The sequence below is a fragment of the Lethenteron reissneri genome, chromosome 9 (genome assembly GCF_015708825.2).
Source record: "Lethenteron reissneri isolate LAM-NWPU_2019-01 chromosome 9, ASM1570882v1, whole genome shotgun sequence".
In the NCBI taxonomy this organism is placed as follows: domain Eukaryota; kingdom Metazoa; phylum Chordata; class Hyperoartia; order Petromyzontiformes; family Petromyzontidae; genus Lethenteron; species Lethenteron reissneri.
In genome coordinates, this window is record NC_083787.1 from 1,585,776 (window position 1) to 1,613,564 (window position 27,789).

At 48.6% G+C, this 27,789-nt stretch overlaps 1 protein-coding gene across 2 annotated transcripts in view; it reads right to left on the reverse strand.

Moving 5' to 3' along the window:
* Positions 1-1,217: 1,217 nt before the first annotated feature.
* Positions 1,218-27,789, reverse strand: part of SALL3 (spalt like transcription factor 3) — a 29,790-nt gene continuing 3,218 nt past the window's right edge. Inside the window, exons 1-3 of one of the 2 annotated variants that reach the window (XM_061548611.1) lie at positions 26,595-26,844; positions 6,799-10,391; positions 1,218-5,343 (exon numbers count right to left, since the gene is read on the reverse strand). In XM_061548611.1, coding sequence (XP_061404595.1) covers positions 4,882-5,343; positions 6,799-10,391; positions 26,595-26,667 — 4,128 coding nt within the window. In that variant the 5' untranslated portion in view covers positions 26,668-26,844 and the 3' untranslated portion in view covers positions 1,218-4,881. Of the gene's footprint in view, positions 5,344-6,798; positions 10,392-26,594; positions 26,845-27,789 lie in introns of those variants that run through there. The other variant, XM_061548610.1, reaches the window with a different exon arrangement.

Consider the following 27,789-nt stretch of genomic DNA (forward strand, 5'->3'; position numbering starts at 1 on the left):
ACCAACGTTTGCCCACCTTCCACACCGAGCGGTGCTCAGGTCACACAGCAAGCAAGCAGAGGGTGTGTTTCTCTCCCGTGCTCTGTGTGTGTGTGTACTGTCTCGCGTGGCAGTGGGGGCCTCGGCGTCTGCCAAGGGGCTCCGATGAATGCCCTCGATGCGCAGTCATGAGGAAGAGGGATGAGCAAGAGGGATTGCTGCCTGGACTCCGAACGCATTTCCTTCCAACTCATCCTCCCTCCCCTACACACTCGGCCGGCCTCTCCCCTCCCTGCCACGCGCCGGGTGCCGACTGGCGGCACCACGACACGGACGAGCTCCGCGCCTCGCCGTGTTGTGTTCAGGTCGCGGTTGTCGAGTACGTGCAGACCCAGTACGCCATCACGGCCAGCGACACACGGCACCACCGAAGGTGCAATAGATGCGTCAATGCGTGTGTTGAGCTGGGGAAGATGATACGAATTTGGTGACAGAGACGATGGGGGGATTATAAATGAGAGCACATGCGAGGAAAAGAACAGAGCGAGAAGTGTTGTGACCCAAATTGAAAACTCATTTATTTCGTACTGATGTTTGTGTTCAGTTTGTTGTCCTTCCCCCGCACCTCCGAATTAGCACGGGTGGCTATGTGCGATGCGAAAGAAGTTCTACGACCTCGTGTGGCGAGTAGACACTGTGGATGAGACGTCACAATCCCTCCACACGGGTGGGGAGAGGGAAGATCACGTTGAACGCGAACGAGGGCAGCAGCGACAGACGAGTGGCAGGGAGTCAACTGACCGCCGGGCAGCTATTGACCGGGGTGAACCAGCGAGCGCGGGGTCATCACTCGACTTCTTGACGTTGCACGCGTGCATGTCGACTTCTTTCGCACCGTACGTAGCCAACCGTGATCATCGGAGGTGCCAGGAAACCTGACCGTGGCAGCCTGCCCCATCGAGAAAGCCCCCTCCCCCTAATGAGGCAACACGTGTGCACCTCACGCACGATTTGGAACAGAATGGATACGCCGCCGTCGAAACCCAATATCCATTTTCGCCTATTAGAGAACGCGGCGCAGTTTCGTGAGCCGCCCCTTCCGCGATGGCGCCCTCCTCGACGTCACAACGCTCAGGAGGGAACGCCTCTCGGTGCCGCGATGTGTCACGGAGCGGCCGAGGTCCCTTACAAGTTTGTGTTACCTGATCAAGGAAGTCTTGAGACTGGTGTGTCGATGAGCCTCCACCACGCGGCCCCGCCATGTGTAGTTACGCGATTAAGAGCGGGTTTGTCTTGGGAGTTGGTTCTCCCTCGAAGCAACAAACACACGTGGACATTTCGGCCTTTGCATAATTTGATTGAATTGGTTCAGGGACAGTGTGTATGTGTGTGTATATGTGGCTTGATTGCAGACAATTCTACCTGAGCATTTGCATATGCTTCATTAACCGAGGTGCACGCGATGTGCATTCCAAGTTAACGTAACGCATGACACAGGGAGAGATGTTGGGTCGGTATGTTGGTTAAAAAATAAAATAACATTGCACATCCCATGAAAGTTACGAATACTGGACTGTAACCGTCAGTCAAGGCAACATTTTCACAAATCCGTAATTATGAATATTGTTAAATAAACGCACCATACCATTGGTACAGTGGAATATTATTTGCGAGTATCATTTCAACAATAATAACGAAACCCGAACCTTTCTAACTTTACAAAATCACATGCACACAGATTACTAAAAGATGCAAATATTTATTTTACATTAAAAACAGAAGCATCTACACTAAACCATCGCTTGCATCTATAACCATACATGTCGAATGCGCACTTATTTTTTACAAACATTGACATGGGTTTATGGGGGGCGGGGGACAGGAAGAACACGACACAAAACAACACAAAGATCAGCAAAAAAAAAAACTTGTCCATGGTCTAATGCCCCACACACATAGTCGACCAATGAGTAAATACAAAAATAATATGCATTGTATTCCGATGGAGAAACAAAAACAAAAAGCTCAACTAAGTCCAGACAACAGCACGATGTTGGTTGTTAGTGTGTGACATGTGTTTTTTTTGTTTTGCCGAGATATTTACACGCGCCACGTGGGGTCAAACGCACGCAACATTCGCAGGGCGGCCCCAAACGGTGACTCCTGCGACAAGTGCACGCCCTGACCTGCGCGCCAAGAATTTGAACCACGGATTTAAAAAATAAAAGCGGTCGCAACATTAACCAGACCTCGCTGGAACATTGACGGCCTAAACACTCAACAGGAAGACATGCCATGCCAGCAGCGGAATAGTATCAAGGAAGAATGCGAATTGTAATTACAACCAAAGAAAGATATAAAAAAAAAACACGACACGGCAGCACATGTGAAAGAAAAAAATAACTTGATCAACAATTTACCTTTTTTTTACTTTATCTACAGGGAGCCACCGGCCAGTTATGGGGGGGGGGGTAAGGGGGCCACACCACGGAAGGGTTCGTGTGTGTGTGTAGGGTGGGGGGCAGGGTGAAGCCTTTATTATTACTCGTTGGTCAGCACCGGCCGTAATGGCCCAAAAAAGTGACAGGTCAATTTACTTGTCTTCATGTAAGCTATGGTCAATACGTAATGAGCAAAGAGGCAGCTTTCCCACTTGCATCATCACTGGAATGTCCCCCCCAAACCCCCAAGCCTACCAACCCCAGCCCGACAATCCAGGATTTGACATTGATGGCAGTCCAGCTTGGGCCTCTCCCACCATGGGCATCATCACAAAATGAGGTAGAGTGACATCTCCATCGATACGCTACGAGAAGGGCCTGGCACATCCCAAAAACGAGACCCCCCCCCCCTCCTAACCCTTCCCACCCACGCCCGCCCTTCGCCCACCCCCATCCCAACCGCTTTCATTTACATCTCGGACGGGTTAATGGAAAAAAAAGTGCCAAGCTGTACGATCAGAAATGTGTTTAATAATGTAGAACTGCAAAGGGCAATGGATGCAAGGGGGAAGGGGAGTTTCACGCATTACTCTTTCAATAATAAATTACATTTGTGCGGCATTCTAGAGCGGTAATTTAATACACAATTACACCTCCAAAACATTCACACACAAAGCTCTTAAGCCTCCTCCTGCTGCTGCTGCTGCTGCAAGCTTGCAAGGATATAAAAAGCAAAGGAAATTGAATGGCCTTGTTTGGCGTAAGTTTATGTGGAGAAGACAAATCAATCGGCCAGAAAGCACTGTCAATATGGTTAAAAATTGAGGTAATTTATATCCGTTTATGACTCTCTCTCCCTAAGCCCAATCTATAACCAGCAATAGAATTTCTCAGATGAGTTTACCTATTTAAAAAACGCATACAATTTTTCATTTGCTGGAAGGAAGCGCGCACACATTTTAAGACACGCACCGTATTGGGCAATTTACATGATCTGAAACCCTCATTACGATTCTGGCACCAATCTCTTTGCTAATTATCGACAAGAAGACGCCTAATGTCTGCTAAAGCATTCGATATTCCAAAATTTACATCAAGCGTTTTGACTGCCCGCTTTTGTCGGTGTCATCTAAAGTGTCCCAAGGACATTTTTATGTACCTCATATTTTAAATTAATGTATTGAAACTAATAACCTTGTATTGATGTCCACCGATTGCCGGGTCAGATAAATTAAGCTTGGTTCATCAGGTTTACATTTGTGCTGTTCTTTGCAATATCCTGCATCATTTGTTCAACGAGGAGTACGAGTTCCGTGTACTCGAGGGAGAACTTTTATTCCGCCAAAACAATAAACGCCGTGGGAGTTGTTGTTTTTCACCGTAGAATGAAACAAAATTAAATATACTAACGTGACTTGTCCAAACTCTCACACGTGTATATGAAGGGTTGAATCTCTTCTTTAATTAGATTTTTTTTTTTACTGGATCACATAAAAAAATATCACCAAAAGAGAGCAACACTTAAAAACATTCACTAGGAGTCAGATATACCGCCTATGTAAAATGGGACCCACAAAACAGCTCTTTGTGTAAGAACCACAACGTTATCAAACAAGTTCATTTTTTTTCAGTTTTTTTTCTTCATATTTTTTGATAAACAACAGACAAGTACGTGGTATGCTTGTTCCAATGACCAAGCATGCAATGGTACCGTATTAGGCATAAGACAGGTGTAGAAATAAATGTAATGCAGCTAAGTTACGCTAAATGTTAGGAAATTACAAAATAAGCCACAAATCCAGTTTTTTACGCAGCAATTTTAAGCCTCCTACAGTTGTGGTCTAAACTGCAGTTTCGTCAGCACCGTGGTGCCAAGTCTTCGGGTTACATCAAGTTCTGACTTTTACAGTGACACACACCATAATTGAATGGGCATGCTGTTCAGCGTAGACTGATTACCTAAAAACACTATCAAATTTGATGCATATTATACCTTTTACAAAACTCCTTCAGTAAAGCAGGCATAAAACTAACAAATAACGTACTACATATATTAAGACAAATATTTTAATTAATAAATTACCACCATGTTATATATGTTGGTACTGTTAATTTGTCTGGATAAGGGGGGACGGGCACATGGGAAGAGAGGTGGGGGGGGAGGGTCAAGGGTCAAAGGGCAAGGGTGGGTCGAATGTGCCGAGGCCGAAAATAATCAGAATTCACACACATTCACAAAGGGAGTATAAGAAGTAACCTTCTTAAATATTTACAGTAATTCAAGCCTGGATTTCACAATAGGACTGCTGCCACTTCTGCAGAGACTCGTCAATGAATGTTGCTAATGCCATTCTGAGGAACCAGTTCATGAGCAAGTTACTGGAGTGTTTCCATTGTTTTTGTTTAATATACTTTTTAAAAATCTTATTTTCATTTCTTTAATCGTGACGAGATCTTCTTTTCAGTTGACTCCAAGCTCTTTATTGTCCTCCATAAAGCGGGCAAAGTGATGGTTTTGTTCGTTCTCTACTACGCTGGCCATCTTCTCGGACGCTGGAAGAACGGGACTTTCAGGTGGGCAAGCCTTCTCCATGACGCCAATGACGCCCGCCACCTGGGGGCTTCGGGGGCTCCGACCGCCCCCCACGCCCCCCCCTCCGAGGCTCACGGGGATGGGCGGGATGCCGCCGTTCTGAATGACGGAGATCTCATTGGTCTTCATGGAGAGGCTATTAGTGAAAGCCACGGCATAGCGGTTCCAGAAGGCCGGATCGGAGTTCATGACACGGGCCGCTAGGTCCTTCTGAAAGACCTCTGAGAACTTGAGGGGGTCACCGCCCAAAAGGGCCATGGGGTTTTCCACAGAGAGGCGACGTCCCCGCCTAGCGGGTGCATTGTTCCACATGTGAGTGCCCATGTGCACCTGCAATGTGCGATAGACAAGAATAAACAGCAACAGCTCAGTACCCGCATGCAGTTGACTCGTGACCAATCTCTACAAATAGAAATATGTTTATAATACGATGAACTATGCTTAATATCACAGCGGTGTGCTATCGCTGCAAGTCACATTTTTTTTATTTAGGGAGATAATAAAAATGGGAGAAAAAGAGGCCTCGCTGTTGGGTTAAACTGTGGGTTTTTTTTGCGCTGTTTTTTTTTGTGCGGCGGTTGTGCTGAACACAGCGCTCTCCGATGTGTTTTCAAGTCACCATCGCGTGTTGTCTCGGCACGATGTCCGACGTTTCACTCCATGCGCCCGGGAGCTTCTTCAGGATCTCATATTCTTGTTATGTTACCCGTATTGAATATTCAGTTGCGTTCGTCAATTCCACCAGAAGCTCCCAGAGCGTGCAGCAAAGCGGCAGACGTTGTGGCGATCACCACGCGGTAGAGCCCAATCGCAAATCTTTGTGATGTTTATTATCTATACCACGCGCTGGCCGCTCATTTAACACAGCTCTGTTATGTCCCACGTGCCAATTATTGTCACAGAACAGTGAAATATTGGTATGTAGCAATGTTGGTCTTATATCACGAAAGACAAACAGTGCAAGTTAAGTTATGAAACTGTGACGCATCATCCGTGCGATATTAAGCAAGTTCAACTTCGTTGTGTTTTACCAAGAATAAAAATCACAGCAATCAAAAGAACACACCTGCTAACCTAGCTAATAAAAATGAACTTGTTTGACTTTTTTTTTCTTTCACAAAGGTACAATAACCGGCAGGCACAAACATATGCTCAAGTTGCCACACGATAATTGTTTTCAGGGGAATTGTTTAAATTTAAGCTGTTTGAACACAAGTAGCCTCTTATCCAAACACCATCAAACCAAAACATGTTTTGGGCTGAATCTACACTTAAGGTTTATATCCAGTGGGATCAAACAATAACTGTTTGCGTCAAGAGAGTCAACAGTACCAAAAGCTGTAGGATATTTAATTGTTTTTGCTGGGTATTTGACAGAATAAGCAGAGCACAGTCATTAAAGTAAATTGTACTATTGATAGAGCGCTATTCATGCAAACGTGTTCTGTACACATCGGACGCTACGGCACTTAAAACAAATTCACATTTTACAGCAACGTGGGAAAGCCTTCAGCAACACTTCTAAGTATCTTTAACACACTTAAACACATTATATGTAAGGACATCCTAAGCGTAATACCACTTACGTTTGAATGGATTAATTAAATGCACTAATAATACAAAATCCGAATACATATATAATTCTTTTGTGGTTATAAATATTTGAATTTACCGGAACTTAGTGGCTTTTCTTTTTCACTCTATATGCCAGCAAATCACATTCTTCCCTTACATCCAGTAGCCTGGCCATTTGTTATAGCAGTGCTTACACTTTAGGACGCTCACCTTCAGGTTTCCTTTAGTGGTGAAGGCGCGGCCACAGATGTTGCAAGCAAAGGGTTTCTCTCCCGTGTGGGTCCTCTCGTGGATCTGCAGCGCGCTCGCCGACGAGAACGTCTTCCCACACGTGTGGCAAATGTGCTGCTTGGGCGTGCGCCGCGGTGGCGGCGGGGGCGGCTGCTGCTGGCTCAGGATCGACGGAAGAACGGGCATGGCGCTGAGCGAGGAGCCCACCGGCAAGCTGGCTCGCATCTCCGGGCGCTCGTTGGAGGAAATAAACTTGTTCCCGTCGAGCTCCGGCTTAATAAGGGGCATCACCGTGCCGGGCACCAAGCCAGGCATGTTGGGGTTCGGTCCCACGGCCGGGCCGCCGCTCTCGAACATCTGATTGGGAAAGTCTATCTTGTGGGTCATCATGTGCTGCTTCAGATTGCCCCTGGTCGTGCACCTCCGGTTGCAGACGGAGCAGCTGTAAGGACGTTCTTTGGTGTGGCTACGATAATGGATCTCCAAGGCACTCTGGCACGCAAACATCTTGCCGCAGATATCACAAGTGGTCGTCTTCATCCGTTCACGCTCCCTGCTGGCAAAGAGCAGACTCATTTCTTCCAGTCTCAAGCCCACGGGACCATTATAAGGAGACGTCAGATCAAGCGCACCTCTGTTTTCTGGGTTCATAAACCTGTGATCTATGGGTTCGGTTTTAAAGTGTCCACCGTGCAACTCGTCGTAAGCAGCCTGCTCCGGGGACTTCAATTTGAGCTTATCGGAGTTCATGTTGTTGGGAGAAGGAATCTGCTGCATAGAGGAAGTTGACTCGGACATGGCAGGGCTTCCAACGCTCTGATTTTCCAAGTCGCCCGCAGACATAGAGTCATTTGTCATCTGGTCGGTTTCGCTCGAGCCATGCTCACTGGACTTCAAGCTGGCCTGCAGCTGCTGACTCAAGCCAGAGTCGATCATTTTCATCTGGTTCTCTAGGGCTGCCAAGCTGGACATAGCCGACGGTGGGGGGGACATCTGCTGCTTGTCCTGATCGAGGATATGGTCTGCCTGTGGCATTACAGAGTCAGTGCTTTCGTTTTCCGGAGTTTCATTGTCGTCCATTTCATCGTCCATTTGGTCATCCATCAGCTCATTCGCCATCGACTCCATGCTGTTCTCATCGAACATGCTTCCGTCCGAATCCATGGCTTCGGCGTCGGGCAGCGGAGCGTTGGAGATCTGACCTCCCATGTGCATGCGGATGTGCTGCTGCAGCACGATCGCGTTCGTGAACTTCTTCTGGCAAATGGGGCACGAGTGCTGCACCCTCAGTGGCTGCATGGCGCGGTGGACCCCGAAGTGGGTCTTCAGGTTCCCCTTAGTAGTGAAGGCGCGGCCGCACACCTTGCACTTGAACGGGCGCTCCCCCGTGTGGATGCGGTAGTGCATCTTGAGCGCGCTGTGGCAGCTTAGGATGCGGTGGCAGATACCGCACTCGTTGGGGTCCGTCGGCTTCTTGTCGATGCTCTCCACGAGCTGCTGCAGCTTGGACGTCTCGGACGTCTGCACGTTGTCGGGCAGGCCGCCGAACGGGAACTTGGCCTTCATCGACTCGCTCATCAGCGGGTGCAGCGGGCTCACGTCCGCCAAGTTTTCAAAGTGCAGCAAGTTGGGCGGCGCGCTGTTGGCCGAGCTCTCCGCCGTAGCCGGACCTTCCCGCTCGTCCCGCTGGGCATCCGGCTGGATGTCTTCCGGCTTGGGGTCCGGTTCCGGAGGCCCACAGTCATCCTCCTGCTTCTCTGGTGGCGGCAGCGACGGCGGCGGCGGCGGGCTGCCCGCTTGGTTTGTGGGCGGGTTGCCGGTCGGGGTCGAGCTGCTCTTGGTGGAGCTTGGCGAGAGGGTGGGGCACTCGCTCATGGGGGCAGACAGGGGCTGTGGGGAGCTGTCGTAGAGAGACAGGCTGGAGACGGTCGGAGGGAGGTGGAATCCCGAGGACGATGTCAGAGTCGGGAGAACGGGTTTGCTGTCGAGCCAGGATGTCGCGGGCTTCTCCAGAGGGAGGGACATCCCATATGGAATTCCAGAGCTCGTGGGAACTCGGTCTAGGTGTTCTGGCACCGGGTAGGGATTCATTTGAATGTGGGGGTACTTATCCTTGTGGCGCTGGAAGTGGACCTTGAGGTTGCCCTTCGTGGAGAAGCGGTTGCCGCAGATGTTGCACTTGAACGGCCGCTCGCCCGTGTGGGATCGCAGGTGGATCTGAAGGGCGCTGTCGCTGCCAAACACCTTGGCGCAAAACCTGCACTTGTGCTTGAAGAAGGTTTCTTCGGAGTTGCTTCTGCCGTCGGTCGAGGAGACGTTGGGAGGCTTGCCCTTCTTCTGCTTGGAAAGCGCAGAGAAAGGATCGACGGCTTCCGTGGTGGCGGCGATGCTCGCGAGCGGGTTTGGGAAGATAACGCTGCTGGAAGTGGATGATTGAGGTAAGAGTGGACTGTTCATGTTCGATCCACAGCCGAGCAGGCTGCTGACACTTGTGATGTTGGACGAAATCGGAAGTGGGAGGCTGACAGGTTCGGAGGCCTTTGTGTTGGTGTTAGATGATGAGCTTTCAGGAGCCTGAAGAGTAACTGGAGTAGAGTTAACAGGTGGTGGTTCACTGTTAACAGATGGGATTGGAGTGCTTTGGCTGATTTGAGGTAGTTTCTCTTGTTTCAAGCTGTTCAAACTGTTGTGCTGGCCCAGCACCGGAGCCGAGAGCCTTGGCACCGAGCAAACGGCCGTGATGGGAGGGAGCTGCGCGGGGCAAATTGGGTTGGGCAGCAAGCCGATGCCACGCGGATTAGCCGGCGAGTGGAATGTCGGAAAGAGAGACGAGTGCGGTGCTATCAGCAGAAGCTGACCCCGGATCTGCTCGATGAGCTGAAGCTGGTGGAGCTGCTGCTGCTGCAGCGCCGCGAGCTGCTCCATGATCATGGGCAGCGAGCTGGGGCCCAGCGTCATGTTGCTGCCAAATCCGGGGATGCCAAAGTTGCAGCCGCCAATGCCGCCAATGCCGCCAATGCCGCCAATGCCGCCAATGCCGCCAATGCCGTGGCTGGTGGGTAGCTGCGAGAACTGAGCAACGGCCACCGTGGTGCTCTGCAGCGTCTCCAGCGTGACGTTGGTGTTTGGCATGCTGGTGCCGATGGTGGAAGCGATGGACTTCAAGTGAGGAGGTAGGCTGTTTGCGGTCGTCTCGCTGTTGTTCGAGGTACCTAGATCACTGCAGGATTCTTTTTCTGGAAGCTCTTCATCCATCTCGGGTTCCCCTCCTGGTTCTTCATCGAGCCTCCTCACCTTCGGAGAGGTGGGGCGTTCGGTGTCTTCCGGGGTGCCCGAGTTCTCCTCTCGAACGTCTGGTTCCTCCGCGCCCTCGCCGGGCGAGGCTGCGCTCGGGTAATCCTCCGGAGGGCTTGCCTCTTCGTCCTTGACGATCAAGACGACTCTCTTCTCCAGGCAGCACTTTTTGTGCTGGAGGAAGTCGCAGAGGTCGAAGAATTCAGCACAGCAATGGTCACAAACGAGCCCTCCTCCATTCTGTCCACCTCCTTTATCCTGGTCTTGTTCCGGAGAGCCTGGGATGGAAGAGAGCGCAGGACAACAACAAAATAACTCGTCAGCTCCGAAAAGGCGCACAGAACAGACCCATTACAAACAGATGCACCTCTAATCAGCTACCACTTTCACTTACCGAGCTTGTTTGTGTCAAAAGATCAATTATTTCACAGTGGTCAAATTGCTCCAGTTAAGGCTCTCGCATGTCCCGTGCATGACTCCCTGTCGTTTTCTCTCCCAGAGCTAATCATTCCCTTTGCACTTTTCATCGAATTATGAGCCCACATCAACTGCAGATGTCACAGGCTAATGAAATTCTGCAGACACCATTGATTTCCAATATTTTCATACCGCTCACCGCAGCCTGGCCTGAAAGACACAAATCAAGGCTCCAAGTCATTAAGCGCCACATTTTACCAGCGGCTCTCTTCATTTCCTGATAAATTACGGTTGTCTCAGCAAGTTTACCTGGCAGCCCCAAAGTGACAGCCTTTCAGGGCCTAATCAGCAGTTGATGGTTTTAACGCAGAGTGCCTTCCCCATCCCTGCAGCTTCCAAACAAACTGCATTTGTGACCTCTACCCCCGGATCTGCCACTTCCAATTGTATGGAAGCCCGAATTCACACTTTTGTTGAAACACGTGTTTAGTCTGTAACCGTTCCGAACGATGTTAATTGTGCACCGAGTCAATGACGAAGCTCGCTCAGAAAGTGGGGAAATCAACGTACGACGATGATATCAAAATGATCCCTCGATGGAGGCGTGGGCCGTCGTGCTGTAGTTACGTTGTGGGTTGCAGTGTCTTTAAGTTACTGTGAAAATACCGAACGGCCCGACAGTTTCGACACGTGAGCGCCACGGAATGTAAATCTCGACTACAAAAAAGCATATATTGGAGAAGCGTAAAAAGAGCACACGTGTGCGCTTGCCAAGGCTGTTGTATTAAGGATAGTCACCTGTTATTGAAGGCTCATGCTATTTTTGCGTTTCTTCTTGCTTTCTCATCACGTAAAAAGCTACTCTCATGAGTGTAGTTGTATAAAGATAGAATTTTTACAATAATGAATGCTTATATAAAATATATATATATTTGAATGTGTGCCTCATGCATGCCACAAACACATTTACTATTAAAAAACTAAAAATCACTTAACAATTATTTTCCGTCACTGATATCACCGCAATGGTGATTTGTTGCACAGTTCGAGTAAATGGAATTCATGGAGATAAATCGGCGCGAGATGTAACAACGGCGCCGATTTGTGCGCCATAAAAATGCACGCAGTCTCACAAAAAGACATCTTAATTTTCACATTTTTTGGGCAATGTGGAGATGGGGGTGGGACTATGGTAGTGGGGGTGGGGTGAGGCATGGGGGTTGGAAAACAGAATCAAATCTGCACCTGCTCAAACAAACGACAAGGTCCGGATGAATAAATCAATACAGCCTGTCATTCATCTCCCGGGGCATGCACATCCTCTCCCGTCGTCCAGGGGTACACTGGCCACAGATGTCACAATCCCATGTGTACGGCGGATAGATTTAGCGGCCTGCATTTCCAATCACATATACAACGGAGCTTCGCCTTTCATTCTTCATTAGCTTCCCATCTCCGCGCCGATTCCGACCGAATGTGTGAACGAGGGCCAATCTAAACTCTGCCCACCCCTAAACAGATGACGCAGCCTTGTGCCTGATACCAGCGGCGCGCCTGGAAAGCAACAAAAAAATATAAATTTGGGAAGATTCGCTTCGACCAATGCAAAGTCGCTCGCCGAAGGGTGGACAAACTGAATTGCGTGTAAATTACGTTTTATTTTTGTTCTTGTAATTATCTATTTGTAATTTTACGTTCATGAAAAAATAAGGTACATGCATGGTATTTGACGCAGCAGAAATTCACAATAGGGGGCAGTTGCCACTACCCCCCCCCCCTTTCTGGTTTCGCCTCTGCCCAATACGCCCAGAAACATCTCAACAAATACCCTTGGCACTCATTCGTTTTCAAGATTTGTTAATGTGGTTCTGCCAAAACGATAAATACAAATGATCCCTCTACACATTGCTTCAAGGGTAACCTTTATCTTTTGCAACATGCACTGCGTGTGCACATCGGCTCTTGGTTGATCACCGCCACAGTTTTCCTTCTGTGGGCTTCCAACAACATGCCCGAATATATCTGATGAAACCATGTGTGCGTGTGTGTGTGTGCGCGCGATGTCACTGTTGCTCACAAAACACACCACACGTCTCTCTGGTGGTACAAGGCCAATTGCAAAATAACTATGAGCGGACGGTGTAATGGAGGGAGCCGGTCAAACAGACACAATTTCTTTTTACTTTTGTCAATCGAGGATTATGGCCTATTCACAGTGTCAGTCGGTCATGGAAGGTTGCGGTGGCCATACTTCACCGCGCCGGTTGATGTGGGCTTGTGAAGAAGGATTTCCAGAACCGGTACATATATTACCACTTGCCACTGATGCTAGATGTGACCTGGAATCAAACCGAGATCACTGGATTCATAGTGCAGTTTGTTAACCATAGTTTGCTAACCACTGCACCATCAACCGCCTCTACCCCCACTCCCTCCAACAGCCCACAGTTAATTGTTTACATTTTGCCAAATTCTGCAATGTGGATCCCAGTCATATCTCACGATAACTGAATTTCCAAACAACGCAATCGCAGCTCTCCCGGGGGGCATGGACTGCAACGCATTTAAATATTAAAGTGGCAGATAAAAGCAACGCTAACAATGTCCCATACAAATCCCGGTTTTGTTCCTAAACCTGCAGCTATAATTTTTTTTCCTGGAACAAATTATTGTATCAGATGGTACATCATTACTCGCCCAGAGCCATTCAGCTGTGTCAAAAAAAATTGAAAACCCCGGATCTCTGATGATTCCAGGCTGTTTGGTACGATGGAGAAGTGGGGGTGGGTGGGTGGGTGGGGGGGCACGGGGAGGGGCATCAACCCATGGTGGGCAATGCCTCTGACTCCTGATGTAGTGTTGTGTGCTTATGCTGCCCAGAGGATGAAAGCCGGGCGAGTGTCCGTGCGGTCCAGCTGGCCAGCTTAATCTCCACATTCCCAAGTGCTTGACTCATACCCTTACAAGCCGCCACCCGTGTACATACATTCCTTTAAAAATAAAAAAATTACACAAAAACCATCTTGCTATTGGTTAACAATGCAACAGGAATTATTGTTATTATAGTAGGTATTATAATTATCGTACAGGTATTATTTGGTGAAGATTATAGCAATTGGCAAGAAGCTGGGGTAGAGTGGTGGCGGGGTGGTCAGGCACGCCACTAACATCAGTGCCGAGTGACATCCACAAACCGGTCCCGGCTCCCGGCTCCACTTCATCGCCAATACGCAAACCGACCCGGCGTGGTGAAGTCTGGTCAAGCAACCGCCGCCGCCGCCGCACAGCTGACACACGGCGTTGGGGAGGCAGTCGTCCGGGAGTGGAGCGTATTATAATTATCATTACGTTTGACTGTAAAGACCACTTGCCTGTCTCGCAGGGAGAAACGAAAAATGCGGCTTGGTCTTCAACACAATGAAGAACCGAGTGAATTCCTAATAGAGGCGGCACAGACTGTAATAAGTAACTACTCTGCAAAACTCTTACTTTCAAAGGCGCATCAACCATACATTCAGCCAGCTCGGAAGATCGAGGGGTCATCGCGTTAACTCTGCCTTCTACCATGACGTCTTCCCAACACCGTCTGCGCGCTTCTAACCGTGATGCCAAATTAATTCACCGACAGTGGTAAAGTGTTTACAGGATAGATTACAATGGGCAACATACTCTCCAGTGGTATAGAACACTGAAGCTTCGTGGGAGTGCTTTGCATTCGGTTTGCGGCTGTCGGGTAACTGTTGAGTGTGCAGGAGGTGCAACTGCACCCGAGACCACGTGCCGGAGGCATGGGGATGAAAGGTGGACAGGGGGGCCCCTCCCATTTCATTCATTGCACCAGGGCCCATGCCAACCGCGCTACGCCACTGGTCTGCGGTGACTGAAATTCACCCTAAAACGTGCAACACACAGCAGGCTCTGTGGTAGGTAATGGGTTAAACAACGAAATTGATCAATTAGATACGACTTTTCGGACCGCGCTGCCAATCACCGGGAGTAGCTGCGTGACTGCAAAAATGACTCTGTGAAATCTGTAGTACCTGCAATTATGCTACGACTGTAAAATTAAAACAGGTGTTTGCAGCGGACCGGCGTACTGCCTTGAGTGGTGGCAGAAAGGGAATTCTTGCGAGTACTCCGCGATGCCTTCACACGGCCTTGCGCACGCTGCCCCTACCACTGTGCCTCTCTCTCTCTCCTCTCGACACCCCTCGGCCCCCACTCCACACAATCCACCAGCACTCCGCCCCTTCCCCAACCATCCATCCTCCAACTGCTCATTCATGCAAAAATAAGCTCCCCAAGGGGATATGGCAGCCTGACTGGGCCTCATTTGTTAAGCCAGGAGCTCTCCTCCCCCTAACCACTAGGCTTGATCTTACGTGGCACTTTTGCCAACAGCTCAGATCTGGGTCCACGCAGCTTCTGTATATACGCACTTCCTGACCTCCCACACGCGCACAAACACACGCACACATGTGCGTCCGAGCGCGAGCACGTCAGTGAATGTATATAATGATATTAATTATTGTGATTATACAGTAGGAACAACAATGCCCTTTTTTGTTTATCCAGAACAGCCTCACCGAGTGCCAAGAATCTGTTTTTCAGGAGGGCTTCAGCTACATCCGGACGTTTGACCAATTCCATATTCATGAGTGTTTGGCTTCATACGGGAGGGAAGCGGAGTGTGCGGAGAAAGCCGGCAAAGCATACGATGAGGGGGGTTAACAAATAAACTACGAAAAGATAGATTTGAGAAAAGATTTTTGTACCGTCATCTATTGGACACCTTGCAGGCCAAGCCTATAGCATCTGTGATTCCCAGGTGGTCTCTCAAACAAGTAACTAAGCAAACACAACCCTGCTTTGCCTCCGAGAGCCAATGGGATGGAGAGCATCTGGGGTGATTTGGTCATCGGATGCATCCACACACACACGCAAGCAAACTATCGAACTCGGACAATCAGCAGCCACGGCTCCTTCATCCCACCGCGCAAAAATGTGTCCAGCTCAATTGTCAAAGCCAACCACGGAAAATACATTCCCGTTTTTTTTTAAATAGATAACAAACATTACAAGCGGCATAATAATCAATTATATAAAGAGGGCCGTTACATTTCATTTTTATGACAATAAAATTACACATTTTTAATTACAGTAATAAAGACACAGCTGCCTGTCTTTTTAGAAACAGTTGTATTTATTTGCGATTTCCTGTCCCCCCCCCTCGCCCCCCCCCCCCCACCAAGCCGCCTCCCCCCTCCCTCCACAGCGCTGCGCCACTTTAAGTCGTCGGTAGCCATGCAATTCTGCATGTTTACAGAACCAGAATCTGCTAAGTGGACGTCTGAGACTTGGGGACGCCTTCGAGTTTTTTTTGTTGGTAATGTTTGTTCAAGTAGCGGGCGGCCTTAAGCCGGCGGACTCCTGTAGCCGCTCACGACGGAGCGTCGAGGACGACCACCGGCGCGCTTTCGAGTGGCGCTTCTCGGACGCTCGTGTCGTCGTTGGTCGGATTGCCGTTAGCCTCATGGGAATACAAATGTTAAAGTCTCCAAAATGCCGAATTACAAACAGACAAACGTACCGCAAGAGATTGCTGCCAAGGGCATTCACTGTTGAGCAATTAGCAGCCAACAACATTTTTTTGGCGAATTATTTGGGGTGTTCGCTAAAAAAAACTAATATTAGCCGCTTGTGAAATTAATGTTATCTGGTGCCTTCCGCAAATGGGACTACGAAATTTTGTTACGTGAAAATATCGACACGTTTGATTGTGGGCTATTGTTATTACTCCAAACTCACCGATGTATTTATACCAACAACTGGTAGATTGATTTGCCCATCCCGGTGTCACACACCAACGCAGGCAGATTACTTAGTTCGCTGATGATGAGGACAGTATATCTTTAAGTGTTTGGCATGTGACTTCAGGAAATGTTCGAACTGAAGGGCTGACCCTGCCCTACGAATCAAACAAATCAAGCTCTGGGCCGTAATTAGTGGACCCAAAAGTTGGCCATGCTTTTGCCTATCAGATGCATCTAATTATAAGCACACTCTCAACAAAATTTGAGTCACATTTTCAGCTTAATATCACTTCTGGAACATCGTTTTAGAATTTACGTCCGCCACTCACAACCGTCTCTTGGACGTGGTAACTAAGTGAGTTCCATTCAAGTCCTCGTGTGCGCACACAAAGTCCCTCTCCACATCCACCCCCACACTCGTCCAAGTCTTCCTCTCCCAAGGCAACCTGCAATTTATTTTAAGCAGATAAAACGTAATCCTGCAGGAAAGGAATACATCAAAGGCCACTTCGCTTCAACGATTTGAGCTTTTACGAGGAGCCCGCCTTTTTAATAAAGGACAATCTTTGGAATAATGCAGGGGATATCGACCCTCCCTCCATGACAACGGCGCGAGGTCGGAACGGCAAATTCGCGTAATTCCACATCCAATAAAACTTTGCGGGATTAACGGACCGCGCTTCCACGGCTCACCTAAATATACGGGGGGCAACTGCATAAAGTCCCCTCCCCACCCACCAACCCTGCCGCCCCCCCCCCCCCTTCCACAATCGCGTGCGTGGGAATATTTATACTTTAACATTGATACGCTGGCAGGTGGCCGGGCCGCGAGATGGTCGCGCGCGAGCCACCTGCTCAGGTGAGACGTCTCGCCAAAAGGGGCTTCACAGATGCGAGTTCCTTTCACCACGCGGTTCACATGGCGTTTTGCAAGTTTTGTATGACGAGCAAATTTTTAAGCTATAGTCGCGATCGTGTTTTTGCTGCTTTCATACCCACGATACTCAACTTCACATTCTTCTGCTGTTAGACTCGACGCGCTATCCCACGCAAGCTCGCACAACCACCCCCCCCCCTCCTAAAAGAATGCATCCGCGCATAAATATTTTTTATCAAAAGGCACCGGCTGCGAGATGGAAACTTCGGCATTTAATAATAACGCCTCGTGGCGATGGGGCACAAGAGAGGAAGAACATCGTGCAGCTGTATTATTCTACAACGGGGCCACGAGGATATTGAAAGTTTTGCTTTAAAGAGGGCGCACATGTAGATGCGACCACACACGCCAGGAGCCACTTCCTCCCGCCCATCCGCTAGCGGCATGTGCCCGCGAGACGACACACGCAGCGCACGGCACACGCAGCGCACGGCACACGCAGCGCCAGCACCTTGCTGCTGCTCGCCACCTGCCGTGCCACCGCCGCCGCACACCGCGATGTCATTGCCTGACGCGCCGCTCCAACTCCCCCCCCCCCCAAAGCCTCGAGCTAGGGGATGTAGCCTCTCCCACTTCCTACTCCCATTACTCAGCCGCACCTCCTGCAAAAGATTAGCCCCTAAACGCACTTCTCCAGTTACGCTGTGCAGTGAGCACACCTCGGCGCAAAACGAGCGCGGCGCGCAAACACGCACGTGCACACACGTGCACACGCACGTGCGCACGCAATGCGCGCACGCAATGCGCGCACAGTCTCACCTGCGCACGTGCGCAGACACTCGCTGGCTTTCGCTAAATGCCAGCGACGGGCCGAAGCCGAGCGATGTTAATAATTCAGCTCGTCCCCCCAAAACTCACTTAATTGCGCGAGCGGTGGGAGCGCACGAATAGTTAGCCGCTTTATTAACGACGAGCTTGCGACAGCATCTGCTGGCGATTTAGGGCAACAAAGCGAGGCGTGTCAACATAGCCATGCACCGCCGTCCTTAACAACGGTTTTTGATTACCCCAAGGTGCATTACGGCGCGCGTGCATTATGAGAAATGAGAACGCGCGACGCGGGCTATCAATTCGAGTTCGATGGCGCGCGGCGCGTGTGCGCTGGGGGGGGGGGGACACATATGGGCGGCCGCTTTCGCAAAAAAACAAAGCCTCCCCCGTTTTAAAAATAACATTGAACATACTTGAACGTACAGTAACAACAGTGACGAGATAAAACAAAACAAGCGGTGGGTGGGCGGGGGGGGGGGTACGGGCCCATTAATCACGGTCCGCGCCGGCGCTCATCGTCACCGCGCTCATATCACGTCCATCCATCCCGCGCGTCGTTGCGCGGTGCTGAACAACGTTTGACCCCCCGAGCTCTCGCGCTAACTACCTCACCCCCGCCTCCTACCCCCCGCCGCCCACACGCGCACGCACAGACACGCACACACACAGACACGCACACACACACAGACACGCACGCGCACACACACACAGACACGCACGCGCACACACAGACACGCACACACTCACACGCGCACACACACAGACATCCCCGAGTGGGAACTGACAAGCGATGACAAGGAGGGGAAGGAGCTCCCGAGTCACTCTGTACACCGATAGCCGAGACTGTCATACAACCCCTATTATAAACGCGCGCTCGGCTCCCACTTTCAAACAGCCCCATGACATAATCACACCGGTTGCTGAGTTGACAGCTGAAATTTATCTCCCCTAAGCCCCCCCCCCTCTCTCACCACCAATCCCCCCCCCCCCATTTGTTTCCATTCTTCTCCATATCTTGCCTCGTGTGTGTGCCAAGAGGAGGATGGGGCTGACACGTGGGCACGCATCCCTGAAATCACCGCCGCGAAACAAGGGCTATTTAACGAATTCCGCACCCCATTAAGCTCCTCCTACAGCTAGATAAGCAATCGCAGGTTAGGGGGCACACACACACACGCACACCCCCCGAGTGGCCGGGTTAGTGGACGTTTGCAGGCCCCTCGTGTTTGGTGGGTGGTCTTCCTGTCAGTCTTTGAGTGTCCTGTAAAACATTCCGCCCAATCCTCGCCCCTTCCTGATTGCCAAACATCGACTTGCAACTTGCACAAATGTCACGGAATGGGGGGGGGGGGGTGCATGCGGTGGGGCGCAGTGGGTAGCAACAATGCTTTATGAAACCTGGTGACCCGAGTTGGGTCCCGAGCCACGGCTAACATCAGAGGGCAAATGATAACGCAAACGGTCCTGTGATTTCGTCTCCCACCCCACACCTCCCGTTCCTACCAAACCCGCACTGACCGACGTGACGAAATGTCCTAAACGACACTCCCCCCTTCTCCCCCACCCCCACCACCACATGGCTGACACATCATGGGGAAGACCTCCATCCAGCAGTGAATAGACAAAAGGCTGTAAAATATATTATTTCACACATCGCAGACAGACCGTCAGTGGCACGTGTATTCTCGGAACTTTGCGACGACTCGTTTGAGGTCCTGGGGGGGGGCTTGGCGTGTTGTGGAAGCTTTCATGGGACAGCTCGGACCGTGGTGGTGTTCAGCACTGGGACGTTTGCCCAGCGCACTGATAATTACAACGCCGACAGCAAGGCACCCACATGACGGACCCTCAAAACGCCGACCAGCAGCTTTTGTGTGGAGCAGAAAATAGCAACTGCTGCATAATTGCGCAGATAAGACCAGCCCTTGCTCAATACACACTGTTCTTCCTTGCGCATTCACTTTACACGGACATTCAACTATATTTAGTACCATTCAAACGACCAAATAAAGAAATGCAATTGCCATTGCTTTATCGTATTGAATCGGTAACCACTCTTAAATTTGGTTGAGATTCGAGGTGTACAAAAGCTAACCCGAGGCACATTACGTACGTTCACGTTACGCCCGTTATCTTTTGAACAGGCGCTGACCGCAATTGTGCAATGCACAGATAAATAGCGTGCTCGGGAAGGCAAAAATAAACATAGTTGGGATTTCATAATAAAAGACACTTTTCGCTTCAAAAGTATTTTGCTCTGTGCACTTGGGCGCCCTTGGAAGTAAACAGACACTCACTGCTCAAGTGCATTTCTTCTCGAGTTACCATCATTAGTTTTTGTTGCTTTCAGAAAGAGGGGGGGAAAACCCCGCTGGAGATAACTATCCATCGTCGCAAACGAGAAAGGGGGGCAGGTGGGGGGGGCTGACCCCCTCCGCTTGTGGCCCCGATTAGCCCCGCGGCGCAGCGCTAAGCTGGCGGCGCGGTAGCCGAGGCGCACGCCCCTCGCCCGGGCCGAGTGACAGACACGTGAGAGTGCAACGGGCAAAACAATCGACAGCCCAGGTCAATGGCGAGCAGGGCTAAAGCCCCCGCCAAACATCGGCAATGTTAAAACCCCAACACCGGCCGATAAGGAGGTGGAGAGGCAGCCAAAGGTTAAAACAGCAGGTCTTTTCCTAATGTAACTTCTCACCACCCAGCGTCTATCCCAGCCCACCCGGGGAGGGGGGGGGGCAGTGGAGGGGGGGGGGGTGACAGGCAGATTTGAGACCAACTCCCACCACCTCCACCCCCTACCACCACTTTCCCCTCCTCGCATGCGGAGTACAAACACACACGCGCGCGCGCGCGCACACTCGCACGTGGTCCTGCGAGTGTGCGCTCCGACACACGCAGACGACGCACGCGAGCAGACACAGATGCACAGACGCGCTCACACGCGCGCACACACACACATGCGGTCGTCTCTCTCTCTCTCTCCCTCTGTGTTCGCCCTCACATACACAAACAAACGCAAACACAAATACACCACGAACACGTGTGTGCGCTGCCCCACACTCGCACCGTTGCTCTGCGCCGATTTGACACTCGCATGCACAAATACAACCGCACGCGAATGCGCGCGTGCACGCAGTCACTCGTGCGCACACTCAGGACGTGCACACGAGCGCACACAACCTCTAAAGATAACCAAGTAGAATTGTTGGGCTTGTTTTTAGTGAGGGAGTTGTGGTGCAGTGGCATACGAGTATGGGTAACCCAAGTTCGAATTCCAGCCGTGGCTAACAATCATGGGCAAGTGCTGTCTGAACAATCCCTAGGCACCCCCCCCCCCCACCTTTGACCAAGTAGCACTGACCAGTGTGGCGAAGTATGGTCAAACACCCCTCCTCATCATGACCGACACCGCTTGGGGAAGAGTTTCATACAGCAGTGGACTGACAAAGGGCTGTATGTTTAATTATTTGTCATATAAATACCGTTATAAATTGATATCTATGGGACCATTTTTTGCCGGTATCAAGATTATGAACAAAGAATAGGCCTTTAACCTTTCCGGCTATAACAACATTGATATATCAATAATATTAATACTATTGCCGGAAAGTGCAAAAGCCGATTTTCATCGTTATCAATTGAGTTGATAGGACACATACGGTCACTTGTATTCGTCAAACACCGAGTCTCTTCCGACTCCCCAAGTCTCGACAGTGACGACGTTTTCCGGCGAGCATCCCACGGCGGCACACGCCGGCACGCTCAGCGGAAGCGCGGGTCTCGTACAACCGTGGGGGCCACGCCTAGGACCAGGAAAATGAATCAAGATGACAAAACAACCTCCCCCCCCCCGGCATACGGGTTTATGGAAAAGACTAAAATAATGTCAATTAATTTTTGTTTTTGCACAAAAGTTTTTAATCACAATTAAACGAGTGTAAACAACCTGTGTCTCCGAATGTAAACATTTTAGCTTTGTTTGCAGACCCCTTGATGAGGTTATTCCAGATATAGCACGCATGTTGATATAAATAACACCGTAGGAATGTGTTGGTTTTTTAATTATTATTGTTAAATAATGAAATATAAAAAACGGGAGTGGTGGAGATGGCTGACACATTTGGCTTCTGCTGCGGGCCAAGGCAGCATGTTTTAATTGACGAAGACCACGAAGAAATGTGAGCCACAACTGTCCCCAAATTGTATTCCGTCGCACTTTGAAGGTGGCAATTGCCCACTAAACTCACAGCGCCACACAACGAGGCTGGTGTCATCATAACCCCTTTTGCGCTTCCACATCACCGGCAGGGTAGAAACTTATCACACAATGTTCAGTGGGGGCAATGATCCTCTACTTGTAAAATTTACTACTCTAAAGCACTTTGGCAGACAACTTCTGCCAGCCACAGGCTTCTTCACATGCCAAGTGCACAGACTGGTGGAGGCTTTGATTCAGGCCTTCATTAAAAAGGTGAACTGCCAACTCTTTTTACGGTCCCAATTTTACGCGCCAAATGTTTGCGTTATTATTGTTATGATTACGAGGAGGGCACAGTTACGGCCAGTTTTCTCATTCTTTAATGTTTTTTTTTTAACTACCCGTCGGACGCAAGTTAATGCGTTGGTGTAAAATTACTCAGTGAGGCTTCGTTTTTTTACCCTATACGTAACAGCGGTGAGACTACAGCGTACCACCGCGTCCTCTCTGCAATGACAGCTCGTTCGCAAGTGCAGCCGAACGTTGGGTATGCAGCCGAGGATTGGTTTTACTTATTTGAGCTCTAACAAACGATCACGACTGGCAGCAGTTCTTACAAAACATTTGTTTTCCGGCGAAAAAAAATTGGAAAACATCTCCCCCATCATCAACAACCCACCCCAACATGTCCGCACTTGAACCGTAATTGAGCAATTTAATCAGAAAACTCTGGACGGACGCTTCAAGGAACATCGTGACGATGATGCCACGATGCCGAAGCAATCAGCAAAATGTGCACCCAAGAGAGATACCGATCGATAAATGTGCAATTACTGATTGACCGAAAACAACTGTTTTCTCAGCAAATATAATATTGCCTTGGATTAATTGAGGTTTAATATCTTTATTGCTACGCTTAAAAAACACACCCAAATATGTAGTGTTTTTAATATTGTTTAATTTTATATATATTTCACGATGCATTTGACAAGGAAAGAATATGGCAGTGTATACGTATAGCTACTCACGTTGGTATACAAGAGATAGTCGTAAAGTTTGAGAATTACATACTAGAATATACCCACGAATGTTAACGTTGGACCTTTACTGAAAACCCATGTGTATCTCATATCTCTATATTTTTTACAAGACGCGATGGTGTTAAAAGATAGCTTCATACTGGGTGATGTGTGAATATATCACATTTTGTAAGCTTCACTGTTGCCCATTGTTTGTAAGTAAACGATGCAAGCCAGTATCGAAGTCCATAGAATTTCCACTTCGGCCACAGAAAGTGTTTGAACTTAAATAGACATCTAAAATATTAAGAAATATATATACACCTTTCCACGTACTATTTCACAATCCCACCACGAGGATAAGCAATAAAAGAAATATTTTTTTCTGTTTGCAAAAATAGGACACTTGACTACCAACAGCAGGAAAATAATTTCTGAGACAAATGCAAACAATGCCGACGAATAAAAAGCCATGAAGATGTTTTGTTATCTTTACTTATGTATATATTTTTCGGTATTTTTTTAAAACCCCAAAGCCACCAGTGCACCGTGCGGCACTTCGTGCGGAATATATATCGTACGGCGGAAGAGTGTGCACCAAGTGGTGAGCGGTGAAGTCTTAATTATATACACCCGTGCAAAGTGGGAGGTTGCTGTGCGTGCCTCCAAATGAAATGAAATGTATTGAATGTTCATGCATTGCCGGCCGGACCAGGGCAACTAAAAGTGATAAAAGCTTCGTAAACAAAAGGACCGCCACCAGCGGCACCAGCCAGGCAAACTCCTCTCTCTCAATGCACTGCTATCAAAGACCCCCGAATGGGTCACCAACCCCCCCACCACCAACCCCTCGCCACATTCCCGGAGCATTCAGATGTTTTAAAGGGATGCACGTGATGCACAAAATGTACAAATGAAAGCAAAATGTCGCCCCGACTTAACTGCACCCATTGAGGGCGGGCGGGGGGGTGAAGTTGTGGTTAACTGTGCAACCTGCCTAGAGGATTATTAACATATACACCTACATGAGTGCAAAATATCTGCATTAATGTTAAAAAGTGCTTTTACGTGAAACCTACCTCGGGTAATGATTAAAAGATGTATGCTTACAAAACACATCAACACTGCTATGGACATAACATTAACAGCATTTGGTTGTAATTATTGTAATTCATAATTATAGCCGTGATTGTCATCATCAGCCATGGTCAATCCACTGCTGGATGAAGGCCTCCCTCCTCCAAGCTGCTGTCCTCCTCAAAGTTATTGTTATGATAACGCTATCACCCAACTGCAAAGGAATATATGCTGTATTATACCAATAACAAAACAATGACCCCTTGTAATTATTGTAATTATGGAGCCCTTTTATAATTGCTGTCTTATCTTGTAAAGTGTATCATCATAGGCTAAAGGGATTAAACGTATTTACAAACGTGTACGTTTACACACGACGCGCGTACAGAAATACACGCATTTCACTATCTGTAACGTAACAAAATCACACGTTACACACACAAACGTGTTTGTACAAACAGGCGATATACACGGGGCAAACACCACGCACATTCGCGTAGAACAATTATCATCAAGTACACGTGAATATTATAAATCCACCGCCTCTTGTGCCGCGTCTTAGTCCACGTGATATGTTGCGGCTGTAATATTGTTCCGTGCTATCTTAAAAGTGCTCAAAAACGCCAACGAGATAGAAACAAAATTGCGTCTCCAATCAGCACAAAAAAAATCAACGCATAATTTTAAAAAGTCGGGACGCGTGAATGTATTTAGGTGATACATGAAGCAACTTCCTATATTGTGATGTACAGGTCACACACACACACGAGTAAAGGATGCGATTTTCGAGTGAGATTAAACACCACACAAACTTGCAAGATGTTAATTGATCATCAAATAATATATGATACGTATATGATGCATCATCAATCCGCGGTAGCGTGTGGAACGCACGTGCATTGATTGCGTGCGGCGATTGTGTTTTTTGACATACAACTGTGACAAGTTTGGCAATGTTATATTACGTTATATCTATATTACAAACAAACGTGTAATTTTAATATTATACCATCAAAGAACATATCATTACAATTACATCACCACAAATAAGTTGACGGTTGAATTTAAATTAATTTCCATTTCGAGTGGGTGTCCGCAGAAGATTTAAAATTATTTGTAAAATAATCAAACGGGTTCAATCGAACGGACCTTACGTTTAAATACCCGCACATTACGTGAGACATCGTTCAATGTTACCTAGAATAGTATTTATATAGATAACGGTTGTTTGATAAGACGTACAATGCTAAGCGAATTCCACTAATTATCTCAAACAGCTTTCCGTTCGGCGTCCGCTTACCTCGGGAGATTCAAATGCCGCTGTAATGCCCATTTTTGTTGTTTTTATTGTTTAGCAGACAGCACCGTTCAACAACAATGAAATAAACAAATTTACAGTCAACGACAATTACCCGGACGCCTTAACCTACAAGTCTGCACTTGACGAACCATAGCATGCAACGCGTGGACACGTCGCACCAACGTTCAATCGTTGCAATGTATCACACACACACACATGCATGCTCGTATATAAACACAAACATAGAACATTAGCGAGCGACGAGTTCCAAAACGTGATTCACGATCGTCTCTACCAAGCAGCGAAACCATGTGTACAGACGGGGGGGGGGGGGGGCTCGCACGAGGTAGCAAGCCTTGGTCCAAGACGAGTCACGGACCACGTTCTACCTCGGTCATGCCGGTTGGAGTACCGACCCGGGCCGCTCCATCCTCGCGAGTCCGACGACTGCCGAGACGCCACCGCCACGCTGCCGTACCAGCGGCCGTGGGGGCCACGAGACGGTCGAGACGGCGGGATGCTGTGTGCCATCAACACTTGCTGTGGCCACGATCGCCGCAACTTACTACTCTATTAAGCTAAATGAAACGGCGGCAAGAGTGCGTGGCGAGAGGAGGCGATGGTAGGCGGTGGGGGGGGGGGGTTGGAAGGGGGTGGTGGTTGTTGCGTGTGTAAAGTATGCGTACAAGAGCTTTGTAGCCCATCGGCTTTCTCCGGTGTCAATAAATATTTTGGTTCTGTGTGTACATGATCAGAGGTACAACTGAAAGAGCTTTCCCCGTGGAAGATACGCAAAACGGGAAAGCGTGATGGGGATTAAGTATTGTGCCGTCACTCCTCGCCGAACAATCACCGAGACTTAAGTTACTCATTACACTAAAAATGAAACGGCCGAAAGGGCGAGGGGCGGGAGGGTTGAGATGGGTGCCATGTGTGTGTGCATGCTCACATATGTCATTGCCGAGATCTTGCTCGCGATGTAAGATGCGCGCGAAACGGGGACAACGAGAAGACCTCCCCATACTTTTCTTCTGCTCTCAGAGTCTCTACGGTTTGACGGAGTTCGTTTCCACGTCTTATTTCGCGATATCGCCGAGATAGCAGCGGTGGCGGTGACAATAACCACACGCAGCAGCAGCAGCCGCAGTGAGAGACTTTAAACAAAACAAGGGCGTAGGATGTTTCAATTGATGCATTCTTACACCCTGGAACGCCAGCAGAAGAAGAATGAATAGACCGTCCTTAACGGCGCTAATGACTCGAGTCGTAAGCAAAACAATAGCTTTGGGCTATAAGTTGTGGTTTCTGTGCCGAGTCGCCTTCAGAGGCCCTGACATACTCATAAGATAGACCCGTCCATTGTCCCGAAGAAGTTATAAACATTATATGTGCAAGTACCCATTCACGTATTTACACAAAATTGCCAGCCACTAGTCATTAACCGTTTCATTGTGGAAAAAAATAACTTACAGCTGACTTCTCACAGAATAAGACGCACACATAAGTTGAACGCATCATGCACTCAACACAATGCTGTTGTTGTCTCTCCAGAGCGAAAGCAAAGCATAATCATTATTAAAAAATATGAAATAATCTCCTTATCATATTGAGAAAAAACGCTGCCTAGAAAGTAATAATATTTACGGTTTTGTATGTGTACACACACAGGGATGACTTACTTCATCGAAACGGTGGCGGTAGTTGTGGCGTTAAAGCGACAGTGATAGTGGAGCAGAATCAACGGCGAAATATTTACAAAACTCGCAAAGTGTTTGGCCAGATTCAACGGCCGGCAGATCTCAGCAGGTCTTTGCCATCGTAATAACGCATTTATAAAGCGAAAGAGAGACATGTATGCGAAACGTTGGCATTCCACAGGTGTATTCTGGCAACGAATACGTCTTATTAAGTTGATCGGCCAAAGGGGAAGTTAACGCGCTCCGAAATGAACCTGTTGCAAAATGTTATTATAGGCGTGAGTCATAGGAACTGTGCTTTTATCCGGAGTCAGTTATTTGGTTAAGCGTCTAAAGAATGAGTCGACTAAATTAAACAATATAATTCTATCTACCTACGTGACTTTACCGAAAGACCCAAAGAATATGAATTACTGCAGCCACGAAAGCTTTTAGTCGAGATTTAAA